General features: G+C 42.7%; 1 protein-coding gene across 4 annotated transcripts in view; it reads right to left on the bottom strand.

Annotated features, from left to right (window-relative positions):
* The window catches only part of MCC (MCC regulator of WNT signaling pathway), a 198,068-nt gene that overhangs the window by 59,668 nt on the left and 124,206 nt on the right, over positions 1-14,194 (bottom strand). For all 4 annotated transcript variants that reach the window (XM_081880360.1, XM_081880361.1, XM_081880362.1 and 1 more), the window contains one exon: positions 5,813-5,955. In XM_081880360.1, coding sequence (XP_081736486.1) covers positions 5,813-5,955 — 143 coding nt within the window. The remainder of the gene's footprint in view (positions 1-5,812; positions 5,956-14,194) is intronic.

The following is a 14,194-nucleotide window of genomic DNA, read 5'->3' as shown; positions in this document are numbered from 1 at the left end:
TCCGGGGAACTTGTCTTAAGCTCTAAATTAAATTAATGGTTGCTTAAAAGTGCTCATTATTGCTAAGATTCTGTGCAGCTATAATTGCTAGTGGTTTACCTATGTAAATAAACTGAATGGGGCTGAGGAGGGGGGAGTCTTGCAGAAGACTGTGTCTTTCTTCATGATTAAAAGAACCACATAGTGGTTTTTCCAATCACTGAAGAGGAGCTTCAATGAGTCCCTCCTCCCATTTTACAATGCTCAGAAATCATTTATTTCAGTTTTCCAGTTGCAGTAACAGCTGCAATGGATTTTAGGAGACAGAAGGGAAGAATGAATTAAGTCAAAGGAAAACAAATATGACTATTTGCTCTTCACATTGCCCTGCTTCAGTGTGAACTCAGGCATATTGAAAGTATAGCTTTTTAAACTATTTAGGAATACTGAAGCATGAGGCACCTTTTGTCCATGACGCCTAGCAAACATTCAAAATACACCAAAAGGCTAAGTTAAAACTGGATCAAAGCAGCACTTGAAGGTTCTATGCGATACATGCTAAAGTAGGCAAGAAAACCAAGCCCCAAACAGCACAAATTAAAGAACAAGATAATGAAGACCTATAAACGTGGATTAATGTTCTATGAATAAGTTAATTATTAGGCACAACACAAGCCAACAATAATTAGCTTTAGACAAAAAAACAATTACCATGCAGTCAAAGAGCTGTCTTTTTTTGGTCAGAAGGCTAATTTGTTTGCTCATTTATGTCGACTCTCTGCAATTAGCTCTTCATTTTAAAACCTGAATTACCTCTGAGTGGTAAAGAGGATGGGCTTATCACAATGCTAACACTTACACACACAAGCTTTAGTGAGCTTCATTTGCTATTCTTCCAAAAAGACCATTTATTTATACTAAACACAACATGTGTTACATCAATTTCACAATGCAAACTTAGGTAGAGAACAACTTCAGTTCATTTCCTGAGTAGGAAAAGTATCTTATTTATCTCAGCAGATGCTATTCTTTTTAGCCTAGAGGTTTTAAATCCAAAATATGAGGCAGTATGAGCCATATAAACAATTCCTCCTCCCCACCGCAGCTTGGTGATAATTAATATTGCAAACCAATATTTGGTTGAGGCCAAACTTTCAAACCTGGCATGTGAATTAAACAAAAAATGCATGAAGGAGAAGAGGAGCTTGCCAATTACATTTTTGTTGCTCTGGTTATTTATTGCTTATTTCATTTTTTACAAAGGACTCCTTGCCTTCCCAACGATGCAGTTGGCAAAACAGATTATTTTAATTTTTAATTAATTTCAATGATTTATGAATCATCTTCTACATGTGTGTCAAGGTGATTCGTAAACATCATAAAGAACAGGTAAAGGTAGTTTTAAAAACAACACAAAAATAACTGAATGATATTTTGCTTTCCTCTGCCTTGTATATTATTTTAATGCAACTTACATATACTGGCCATTTTCTACTTTATCGGCTCCACCTCTTTGTGGGGACGCGTAGCGGGCGAGCCGCCAAGCCTCCCCCCTCAGCGTGGGGGGCCTCCCCTTATGCTGGGGAGGCACGGCCATGCCAGTTAGCCAAGCAGGTGGCTTGGGGGGCATGGCCAGGGCCAATTTAAACAATGGGGTGACACTGAATCGTCCCTTTTCAGCCTCATGCCACAGATCTCCTGCCCTCCCACCCTCTGCTCAGGTCGCATCATTGGCCTTGCTATGGACTTTGGTTGGTCGCCGTTGAGGGGCCCGGTAGGACTTTTCCCACTTGGCAAATTGGCACCAGCCACTTGGTCTTCGCCTACCTCGTAGCAATCGTCACAACTTTGTAAGGTTTGGTGGTTAGGCATTGGAATAGCAATGTTTGGGGAAGGGAAGGTGCAGCCATCACATGCCCCTCCGTGCTCAAGGATATTCTTTTAAAGGAATCCAGGGGTGTGGATCTCGTCTGAAGCCTGAGGTGGGGCTAGGGCCATGCCATGACCCCAATAGAAAACCAGGGGGTGCTCAAGTCGATCCATATCGGTGGGGCTCCTGCTACTGGTGGTTTACCTTTCCAGACTTCCTGCAAGGCGGGCAGGAGCCAGATATAGTCTGTTGATGCCAATGCCTAAGCCAATACCACTCACATTCTGTAACCAATAAAGTTGTGGCCTAAATTTTGTCCATTAACATTAACGTAAAATTCTGTGTCCTTGTGTCTTTATTCTCTTGAGGGAGGCTTGGAGCTTTGACACGCAATTATGTGTGTGTTTTGCATTTAAAAATATTTTTTGTGTTCCTTCCTGACAATTTGATTTAAAGTTAGGGTACCAGTCTTATTCGTGGGACGCGGGTGGCGCTGTGGGTTAAACTACAGAGCCTAGGACTTGCCAATCAGAAGGTCAGCAGTTTGAATTCCCGCGACAGGGTGAGCTCCCGTTGCTCAGTCCCTGCTCCTGCCCACCTAGCAGTTTGAAAGCACGTCAAAGTGCAAGTAGATAAATAGGTACTGCTCCGGCAGGAAGGTAAACGGCGTTTCCATGCGCTTCTCTGGTTCTCCAGAAGCAGCTTAGTCATGCTGGCCACATGACCCGGAAGCTGTACGCCAACTCCCTCAGCCAATAAAGCGAGATGAGCGCCGCAACCCGAGTCGGTCATGACTGGACCTAATGATCAGGGGTCCCTTTACCTTTACCAGTCTTATTCAGAGTCAACCCTGCAAAGGAGTTGGCTTACAGTGTATACTATATACCAGTGACAAAGATATCTTGAAATATGTGTGGACAACCATTTGTAGTCCCTAGACGTAGGTGAACAACTTCCATATTGTGCCATACAGCTCCCTCTTAACCATTAGGTGCCAGGAAAGCTTCGTTGGCTGTTCCTCTGGAGTATTCTGCTGGCACTTTGATCAGATCACAATTACCAAACCCTGCTTTAAACTATGGCAATGACTTACCCTGATACGTAAAGGTTGGAAAAAGGAAACGAACAGTGTAATATGTAAGTTTTTCTTCATCAGTTTAGCATATTAGAGCAAGAAATTAGGCAAGTGGCACTGGCATTTCCCCATTGCTATCTTCACTAAGAAATTCATCTGGGGTGTTGACAGGGTGTGTGCAAAGTAATTCTCTCATGGCTTCAAAACCCAATCTAGGCATTGGCTGGTTTCCAACATTTGCTCTGCTTTAATTAGTGCTGGTAAAGCACTTTGATATCCTCAGGTGTTAAGTCCTCTGTGAATACAAGGTTTGCTAGAATTATATTTATGCTAATATTTTTGTCGCATCTACTCAAAAATAAGCAGCTGCCATTTTTATTTCCTGTACCAAAGTGAGGGCAGGGGCTAGTTCTCCACGTACTTCTGATCTACACTTGGCACTGAATGGGCAGCATTCTCTTCTCTCTTAAGAAATCAATCTTCTAACGTTAAGATTCCTCTCCTATGGAGCATGAATAAAGTATAATGCTTTCTGGGCAGTGAAAATATATATGAGATATTACGCAAGTGTCATGAGCCAATTAGGAGCTATCTTGAAGCGAGACACCTACAAATTCATTAGTAATTAAGGGTTTTGCAGGTAACTCATTTTGCTTATTTCAGACTTGAGATGTGATTTTTTTTTCCAGGTGCAAGATCTTCTGTTACTTCAGAAGTAAAGCATAAGCTACAAATGTAAGATCTAATATCGTTCTGTGGTAATTTCATAGAGCTGATCATGAATGGAAGAATATATTCAACTTAGGAAGAAGCGTGAGGAGCTAAAGCAGCCAATATGATTAATGTTTGCAACAAAATTCCTTCAGCTCTAGATAGATTCCATAGATGAATTCTATAGCTAGTATTGCCAGAGAGGAACTTTGCAGAGAGTACTACCATACATTCACAAATACCAAATGTATCTGAAAGCGACAGCATCACATTGAAGAGACATAGAAGAAACTCAGTGTCATTTCCATAAAGAATCCGACAAAATCTGAACCTGAACACCAGCTGGGTCCTACATTTATGCTCCAACCATCATCACCATTGCCATTTCCCCATAGACCTTTCAATGAAATTTTCTTTACAAATTGTTTTAAAAAAAACCAAAAGCCACTTTAGAAGTTTCACATATACAACCAACAAAATGCAAAGTTTAGTTTTCACAATAATGGTTTGTGGCCCACTGGTGTATCTCAAAAGGGAGGACTAGAGGTGTTTTGGCTGCAGATCTATTTACTTTGGGCGGCATAGTGTATATCTGGCTCAGGGGAGAGAGTATTACTGGATGGATAGCTCAGTCAATAAAGCATGAGACTCGTGGCTGTGGGTTCGAGCCCCACATTGGGCAATAGGTTCCTGCATTGCAGGAAGTTGTACTAGATGATCCTTCCAATTCTACAAGTCTTTGACTGGGCAAGTGTATGGAGAAGCAGCAGCATACGACTGTAAGGATTAAGGGATATAAAACAAGGAAGTTTGTAAGCAGGTACATGCATGCGTATCTATGTGTGTGTGTGTGTGCGCGTACACACATGTATGTGTGTGTGTATATGCAACCTAATATGATTAAGGTAAAGGTAAAGGGACCCCTAACCATTAGTGTCAGGGGCTCAGGAGCAGAGGCACAGGGAAGATGGGAGATGGAGAGCGAGGGGGAGGAATACGAGGGCAGTGTAGGAGGAGACAGTGGTCCAAGGGATTCCATAAGCCTCTCCAGCGAATCGGAAGATTCACAGAAGGGAGCGCCAGTGGCCAGGGGTAGGGGGGTCCCAAGGGGAACGCCCCAGGAGCAAGGGGGGAGCAGGGACTCCCAGAGTAGTAGTTGGAGATCAGGACCAGCTTCCCCACCAGAGCAGAGTGGGGAGGAAGGGTCCCAGGCATCGGGACCAGTACTTCCCCCACCAGGGAGAGAAGACGAGGCAGAGCTGACCACGCCTTCCTCGGAGAGTCGTACAACGGAGGGGAGGTCAGATCCGGCCAGTGTCACGGAAGAGGGAAGCAGTGATAGAAGCAGTGTAACGGTTAGGAGAAAGGTCACTGGGTTGGCGCGAGAAGCAAGTTCAAATGTACAGGAGCGCAGGACAGCAGAGAGTGAGGATTGGGAACCGGGTCCTAAAGCACGCCGGAGGCAAGGGGAGGAGCTAAGCGACTCAGCGTCGGAAGAGTCCAGGAAGGGCAATGCCCCAGAGGGCAGGAGGACCCAGAGGAGGAGAGAGCAGCGCAGAAGGTGGAGCAGGGCTAGGATCTTAAACTGGTGCGGAAGGGGAAGTGATTCAGATAGGACTTCGCCGATCTAGAGTCTAGACGTAGGGTTGCACGCTCTGGCTTTAAAATGGAAACTATACTTCAATAAAGACTTTTGTACATAATATCAGCCTGGCGTTGGTCCTCTGTGAGCTGGGACCTAGAGGCAGCCCTGACAATTAGGTTCAGTCGTGACCGACTCTGGGGTTGTGGCGCTCATCTCGCTTTATTGGCCGAGGGAGCCGGCGTACAGCTTCCGGGTCATGTGGCCAGCATGACTAAGTCGCTTCTGGCAAACCAGAGCAGCACACGGAAACACTGTTTACCTTCCCGCCGGAGCGGTACCTATTTATCTACTTGCACTTTGACATGCTTTCAAACTGCTAGGTTGGCAGGAGCAGGGACCGAGCAACGGCAGCTCATCCCGTCACGGGGATTCAAACCGCCGACCTTCTGATCGGCAAGTCCTAGGCTCTGTGGTTTAACCCGCAATGCCACCCACGTACAATATGATTAGATGGGAGCAAATATTTATCGAAGCGCAAGAGGTAGCTTTATGCTGGTGTTAGGCTGACACAGTTGATAAGGGACCACTCTACCTTATAGTAGTTCCTTGAAGTCGATCAATTTTCTTATTTAGTTCTGCGATAATGCTGTGGAGCTCCGTGATCCGTTCTTCGTAGCGAAGCGTCGTCCGCTCTTGCACATCTTCGTGCTCTCTCATGAGGTGGGACTGTTCACACTAAAACAACAGCAGCAGAATAAAGACATTCAGAGGAACAGCATGGACATAATGGGGAGCTATATGGAAATAGGATGCAATAAAATGCTTCACGTAGGACTCAGCTACATTAGTAAAGGAACAGTGATTTGAATGCACTATAAACATGCAGCACTAGATGGTGCCAGAGAGCAGGAAATTTTAAAATGAGATTTTCCATAGCGCTTTCTTTCTTTTGTTATAACGATCTAATTTTTGACTTATTTATAGTGTGTGTGTTTTTCCTGTGTATATATCCACCTGCAGTCTCTCACAATCCCACACTTAGGAAATATAAATATAAGTTTTGAATAGGAAATTATAAAGAATAGATCTTAATTTATAGTTTCTCAAAGGGAGGTGTGAATATGAGATTATAAGCCATAAGCAACACTGCTTTTTGTATGGATTGTGTCCTTTGGTTGTTGCCAGTCTGAGTAGGAGGCAGAAGAGTTGGCTGAAGAGGCAGCAGTAAATGAGAGAGTGGGTAAAGACTGACATCTTCAAATAGTGTTCAGTTCAGAATGTGATTTTCTGTAAGTTCAACAGTAAAACTGTCTCTATAATATGCTGTGAATCCCTTTTAATGTCATGTTTGACTTCTCTCGTTTAGCTTACACAAAGAAAACATGTCATGATGCACATTACTGTACCAAATTACTCTCTGGCGCCCATGAACCCGATCTCAGGCCTAGCAAGCTGCAAGTTTCAGACATCCTTTGTCTTCGATCTGAAATAATATTTCAGACATGTCAGTGTGTGACAATTACTTTCTGTCAATAAATAAGAACTCTACCAGATTTCATCTCTCAAAGTGGTGCGCTGAAGAGATGGCCACTGCTTATTTTGACTGAAGATATACAGACTGGTGCTAATGGACTTTAGCCACAGTAGCTATCCTGGTCTCTCTCAAACCAATGGACAGCCAACATTTTTCAAAATAAACCTTATCTGATGACAGACACATACAATGAACACTGCAGTACAAGAACAAAAGATGGTACCAAATCTTTGAAGAGGAGGAGGAGGAGGCGGCGAAATGGAAGATAAATGTATATACCCCTGCTCCCATGGACCCTTTAAAAAGGGGCTCACAGTCCTCTAGCATTTAGATCTAGTTGCGCTTGTTCCTTCATCAGTTTTTCTTGCAATATGTTACCGTGGTACCTCGGGTTACATACGCTTCAGGTTACATACGCTTCACGTTACAGACTCCGCTAACCCAGAAATAGTACCTCGGGTTAAGAACTTTGCTTCAGGATGAGAACAGAAATCGTGCAGCAGCGGTGCAGCGGCAGCGGGAGGCCCCATTAGCTAAAGTTGTGCTTCAGGTTAAGAACAGTTTCAGGTTAAGAACGGACCTCCGAAACGAATTAAGTACTTAACCCGAGGTACCACTGTATTAAGAAAACATCTTGCTGTCCATCCTTAACCTCTTCTCCTGCCTGCAATAACCCTCCAACTACCATATTTTTCGCCCTATAGGGCACACTGGCCCATAGGGCGAACTTATTTTTTTTTGGGGGGGGGAATAAAGAAAAAAATATATTCCCCCCCCCCGAGCCCCAAAGAGCAAAGAAGCCATGACAGCAAGCGAGATAAATGCCGCTTGCTGTCCTGGCTTCGTTTTTAGCCTCATGGCTGGGGGTCCGGGAGCGAAGGCAAGGTTGCGCAACCTCGCCATCGCTCCCGGAGCTTGCTGTCCGCAAGCCTTGGGACCCCGGCGGGAAGTCGCGCCGGGCTCCCAAGGCTTGCGGAGAGCTGCCCGAAGCCCGAGGTGCGCCCCGCTGCACTCCCTGGGTTTTGGGCTACAGGCTGCTGACCCCTCTTGCTCTCCAGGCTTCAGCGAAAGCCTGCATTTGCCTCACAGGACGCACACACATTTCCCCTTCATTTTTGGAGGGAGAAAAGTGCGTCCTATAGGGTGAAAAATACGGTAATCCTTGCATCTTATCAGATCTTTTTCTTCCCTCTTTTTCTTTTGTCTTTCTTATATCCTATTATCCAGGATATAATAAAGTCTTGACATTATGCAATGTTACACAGGATAATATGGGGCCAACACTTTCCTATGTTTATCCCAAATTTGTTATACTGTAGACTCTTTTACCCAATTAAGCATATGATGCACCTTGCTCCGTCTGTCTTGTTCATCATAATCCAGGCCCTCAGTGATATAGAAACCTAATTTTGTTCAATATCCCAGCATGAATGAGCAGTCTGCAATTCCTAGGAACGTAAATCTGTCAACAGGGCAATATTTGTTGATATTGGGAGCCACCAACATAACTTCTTTAAGATTTAGCTGCATGATACACGCTTTGATATTAGGAAGTTTTTAACCTGCCCAGTCTGGTTTTCAACCTCTATATTCTACTGAGTGTGCATGGTGTAAAACCTTCCATATCAGCCTTCCCCAAACTGGCTGTGCTGGCTGGGGCTGAGGGAAGCTGCAGTTCAAAACATCTGGTACCAGGTAATAATAATAATAATAATAATAATAATAATAATAATAATAATAATAATTTATTATTTGTACCCTGCCCATTTGGCTGGGTCTCCCCAGCCACTCTGGGCGGCTTCCAACAAAGATTAAAAATACATTAAAATGTCACACATTAAAAACTTCCCTGAACAGGGCTGTCTTCTAAATGTCAGGTAGTTGTTTATCTCTTTGACATCTGATGGATGGGAGGGTGTTCCACAGGGTGGGCGCCACTACCGAGAAGGCCCTCTGCCTGCTTCCCTGTAGCTTTGCTTCTCACAGGGAGGGAACCGTCAGAAGGCCCTCGGCGCTGGACCTCAGCGTCCGGGCAGGTTGGGGAAGGCAAAGTCACAAGGGCATTCTTCTTGGTTTCAAATCCTAGTTCTTCCATAAAATTTTGTCAGCAGTGCTGATACTCGTTCTACTGAGGTCGCCTGGGGCCTCAGTTCACAGCCACATTTTCTTTACTTTTTATACTCTTCCTTTTGGCAGTCAGTCCACTTCTCTTGGCCTGCAACACCACTGCTGTGTCATGAAGCATTCTCTTTCTACTCCCTCCTCCTCTCTGTTCTTAATAGTATTTTCAATTGTTTTCAAGGTACAGTCGAATCTCTGTTTATATCACCCTCTGGTTACGTAAACTACAGCATGCACGTGCGGCAAACCCAGAAGTATTTGACCGGGTTTTGCCCCCTCACGCATGCGAAGAAGCGTACCTCAAGTTGCGGGAACCTTGGGATCCTACCAGACCTCTGGAACAGATCCCATCTGCAACTGGAGGTACCACTGTATTTCTACTTAGCAACAGATGAGTCAGCAAATTCTGGAAATGAGTAAATAAGCTGGTCACTTGAAGCACTCAAATTGCTCACCTTTTCCTCCTTTTTGTCAGTCTTCTTGCAAATGTACGATTTCTGTAAGTTTGACCACTGAAGCTAACTATCAGCATTTATTAACCTTGTTTGTTTTATATTGGGCTAACTCTATTTAGTGGCAATTAAAATGTTTGCCACTGCTGACATATACCTTCCAACTCCATATGTTAACTTCTTACATGATTCTTAGTAAACCTGACCAAATTGAGCAATGGTTCTATGGGAATATGATATCAAATCAAAATGTTTATTTGTACAAAAACATCTCCCTGGGTTTCGTTTCGTTTCGTTTCCTTCTTTCTTTCTTTCTTTCTTTCTTTCTTTCTTTCTGCATTCCTATCCTGCATGCAAGAAATCTCTATCGGGCTTCTCTGTCTTTTTCACTGTTATAAATGATGCATGGTATCATGGGTATTTACACGCACACACATGCAGACTCTTTTAAAAAAATGACAAAATATTTTAATATCACTGAAGTATTTTAAAACACATGTGGATCCAATGATAAACAAACAAAGACCTGTTTTCCAATATGCTTGTCTATAAACTGATGTCCTCCTCTCACTCTAATATAATTAGTAGCAATATTTTTGTTTCATATGGCAATCATAAATGAATGAGGCTTTGCCGCTCTTGCAGTTTGCTGTTACTTTCAGTCTTGCAGTACAAAGCAGGCTAATGCTAAATTCTACAACACATTTTCCCACTCTTCATGGTTGTCTAATTTGTTTAAAGTGGAACTGCCCAACTGAATAAACGAAAAACTAGATGTTCCAGTCCAAAAACATAAACCTGAGCAATACACCAGTATATTGGAATATATCTCCAATATTATCCACCACTGTCTGCAATGCACTAACATCCTTTTCCAAATCATCTTTCATATATAAGCACACAGAACCCTGATTTACAAGATTACCACAGAGATACTGAATTCATTTGGGGCACCAAGCCACAATTGAAACTACTGTATGGTCAATTGCTTTTCTGTAGTATTTTTTTGTAGATGAACTTTTTAAATGGAAGATTTAACTATCAGCCCTGTTCAGGGAAGTTTTTAACGTGTGATATTTTACTGTATTTTTGGTTTTTATGGAAGCCGCCCAGAGTGGCTGGGGAGGCCGAGCCAGATGGGCGGGGTATAAATAATAAATTATTATTATTATTATTATTATTATCATAAGCAGCAGCGGTTCCAGAAAAGATGGAAAGTTTGGTTATTTTAGCCTAGCACCTTCCTCTTCATGTTAGAGCCCCTTCCAAAATTTTGGCCACCATACATGTTTATAATTACACTCTTCCATAGATTTCTCTTTAAATATCGGATCATCCTTCTACCACTACACTTTCACACAGCAATTATAGGTAATTTACAATTTTACCATGTCAACACTAAAGTCCAAGGTCTTTGTTTCAGTGGTCAGTGTGTTGCAGTTAACAATATGAGGAAGGAAAGGCTACGTTGATGAGAATCAACAAATTCTTGCAAATGTAGAGCCCTTGCTTGGAACAGGGTAGAATAAAAATTAATTCCAGGCATGAAAGACATGAATAAACTTTAGTTTCTGGGATAGGGATAGGAGGGGCTCACAATGAAGGAAAGGTACTTGGAAAATCTCAAGAGCTAACAAAAAGACAAAGCAAAATATAGGGTAAAAAAAAGACATCAGGCCTGGGATATTGGTACAACAGCAGGACTGCCTTGTCTTTTAATACACTTAAAGTTGCAATGCATTCGATGCAACAATGCAGCTGTATTATTGTACTGAACTAGAAGGCCTAACCTTAACCCCCAGAGCTGTGGTAGCATTTACTCCACAGACTGAGGCAGCTGCATAAAGCCGAAATCAAATCTTTGAGCGATGAGAGATCCACGGCAGGTCAGGACAGTGCAAGTCATTACACAATTCAGCTGTATCTAGAAAGCCACCCAATAGTTTCTACAGCTTTCATTGCATTTTAAGCCAAGGAAGAAGATTTGGGACGCTAACAGTTAATTCATTGTTGTTATCTTAAAGCTTGCACTTTCGTCATTTTTGAGCGAGGGACCCCTCAAAGCCTCACTGAGGCACAGTTTTTCTCTTGATAGTACAGACGACGTACTGTTCAAATATATCAGTGGGCAGATGAGAATGATTAAGAAACCTGATATGTAGATGCTGGGTCTGACAAAGAGAGCATTTCAAAGCAAAACTAGCACCAAACCAAAACAATATGTCAAGAACCTAGGTCAGCTGTATAATCACTCCAAGCTATTTCCTCACTCTTGTGTCACAGCAGTGATGTTCCTGGGCAGTTATTTCCCAATATTACATTCCTGGACCTATTGTTCCAATACACGAAACTAGCTATTGCAACAATACCTTAGGACACTGTTTCTGAAACTTGTGTCACCAGCTGATCTCATCATCCCTGACCACTGGTCTTGCTAGCTAGCGATGATGGAAGTTATAGTCCAGAAACAGCTGGAGACACAAGTTTGGGAAACCCTGCCTTAGGATAAAAGTGCAACATCATACACCTTCTATATCATCACAGTATGCATAGCCACAACATGTCTAGTTGCTGTTTCTTTTCTGGGAGAATTGCGTATCTCCAAAAATCTCCAGTTGTGTAATGCTTCCTGGCAAAACAGTCCTTTGGAGGTTAATGAATGCTCTTTTTGATTATGCATTGCCTAACTTTTCCAGCAGAGCTGTGAGGAACAAGCAACACTCCATTAGCATGGGATTCCCAGATGTCTATTATTTGGCAATTTGATGATCTCGACATGTTTGCTCACTTGATACTGTAGCTTCCATTGCTTATAAGCTCCTAAATTCCATTTTGTAAAGAGGCTGGTGCTATTGTGTAATGGGCACAAGTGTTGTCACATACAGGAAGCAAGTTTGTGAATTCTGACTATATTACAACTCAAAACTACTTGGAATTCATAAAACTGAAATGCTGTTAAATTTGTTCCTTACTCAGCTCTGGTGTTGTTCTAATTCCTGTTCAGCCTGATCCAGAACTGATAATTTTATTTTCTCCTTGCTGCGAATGGGCTGCTCTGTTAGTAAATGCCTCCTTGACTAGCTTTTTACAAGCTCGGTCTTTCAGAAATTGACGAAGGTTGCACATAACCCTGGGACAAACCAGGGTTTAGCATGAATGACAAGACTGACCTCTGCCCGGGTCCTGCTGCCGACACACTACTCGAGGTTACCCCATGGTTTGGTTTCAAGGGACATCTGAACCTAAGCTTGTGGTTTGTTTTCCTCCTGACAAGCCAAGGTTTGTTCTTAGTTTACCATTTGTGGTTTTTCTGGGGTTCAATAATAACAGCAAGATAAACCATGGTACTACAGCAAGACCAGGGGAGGAGAACAGCAGCCATAATCTTTTCTCCAGTAACATGCATATTTGTTCATTCACTCAGTCTAAGTCATAATCTGCCTCAATGTTAAATGTGAACTTTTTGTCAGCACTGCAGGGGACAGATAATGCCCCCCCTTTCCTAACCATGGATCTTTAAGCTTTAAAAAGAGGTGGAGCAGAAAGACTTTTGACTCACTTCCAGATGCCTATTTAAGACATGCTGTGCCAGAGCTGATCCAGGGCCAGGGAACATGTGGCCCAATACAATTTCAAAATGTCCCAAAATAAAAGAACCTGACAGTATTAATGCAAAACTTGGATCCTGCTTTGTATTCCCATTTTAGGCAGGTGGGATAGGAATGCAACTATCTAAGTAATCTGCTATTTTGCCATCTTTACCTTCTCTGAAGTACTCTAAAGGTAAAGGTAAAGGGACCCCTGACCATTAGGTCCAGTCGTGACCGACTCTGGGGTTCAAACCGCTGACCTTCTGATCAAGTCCTAGGCTCTGTGGAGCCACAGCGCCACCCGCGTCCCCTGAAGTACTCTAACTTTATTTTAATATGAGTGTTGCTTTTAAAGGGTATCAGCTCATCCCCACCTTTTACAAGAGAAATTACCTAGATAATTTGTTACACACTTCATGTGAAACCCTTTTCATGTGTGAAACCCTTTCCAGCAAAGTGTGTAACAAATTATCTAGGCAGACTCTCTTGTAAAATGAGAAGTGAGAATCTTGAGTGGGTCAAGCAAGTCTTCAAGAAGTTATTCCCCCATAGCTGATGTTTATTTTATTTTTTGGGTGCCCAAGCTGGACCTAAAAACGTAACAATGGAAATTAAGAAACCAGCCCATGCCAGCAAATTAAAATCCAGTAATGGCTTGGAATGAATGCTTTATTATGATGCAAATGAAGCCTGGTTAAAAAGCAGTACAAAAGGGCTAGCAAATCCTATGACAGATAATTTTACCCTGCATTCCTCTTCAAGTCTGCAAACCAACGATGCACAACAAATAAAAATCAGTGTTGCTAATGCGAGACAAATATATTGAATTGTTTACTGGGTTTTTTTGCTCACGGCACACATCCCTTTGCACTAAATTGTGCTCTTTTCACTGAAAATGATGGACCACATCTACAGGAAATATACATACGATGCTTGAGTCAGAGCAAAAACATTGGGCAGTATTCATTGCAGCACGATGCACAAGCAGAAATACTTGTGCTGAGGGAGCAGACTCCCCTCTACTCTCTGCAACATGTTTTTTCTGGGGGTTCTGCTGACCCTCTGAAGCAGATTGAGGGGAGGTGAAGGGAGAGGTGGAAAAGCCCCATTGTGCTAGTGGGAATCCTATCCACTGTCTTTCTTTTCTCTCAAACTAGACTGTATGTCAGCAAAATAAATGTTTGTTTAACTGTTCCTGAGTGGAACTTCATGCCATTCATATTTATTTAGAAAATGTATACCCTGTTCTTCAAATGCATTTGCATAAGTTAGGATGG

The sequence above is a fragment of the Podarcis erhardii genome, assembly GCF_964252035.2.
Source record: "Podarcis erhardii genome assembly, chromosome: 11".
Lineage (NCBI taxonomy): Eukaryota > Metazoa > Chordata > Lepidosauria > Squamata > Lacertidae > Podarcis > Podarcis erhardii.
Note: the sequence above shows the minus strand (reverse complement) of the source record. Positions and strands in the feature narration are given on the sequence as shown.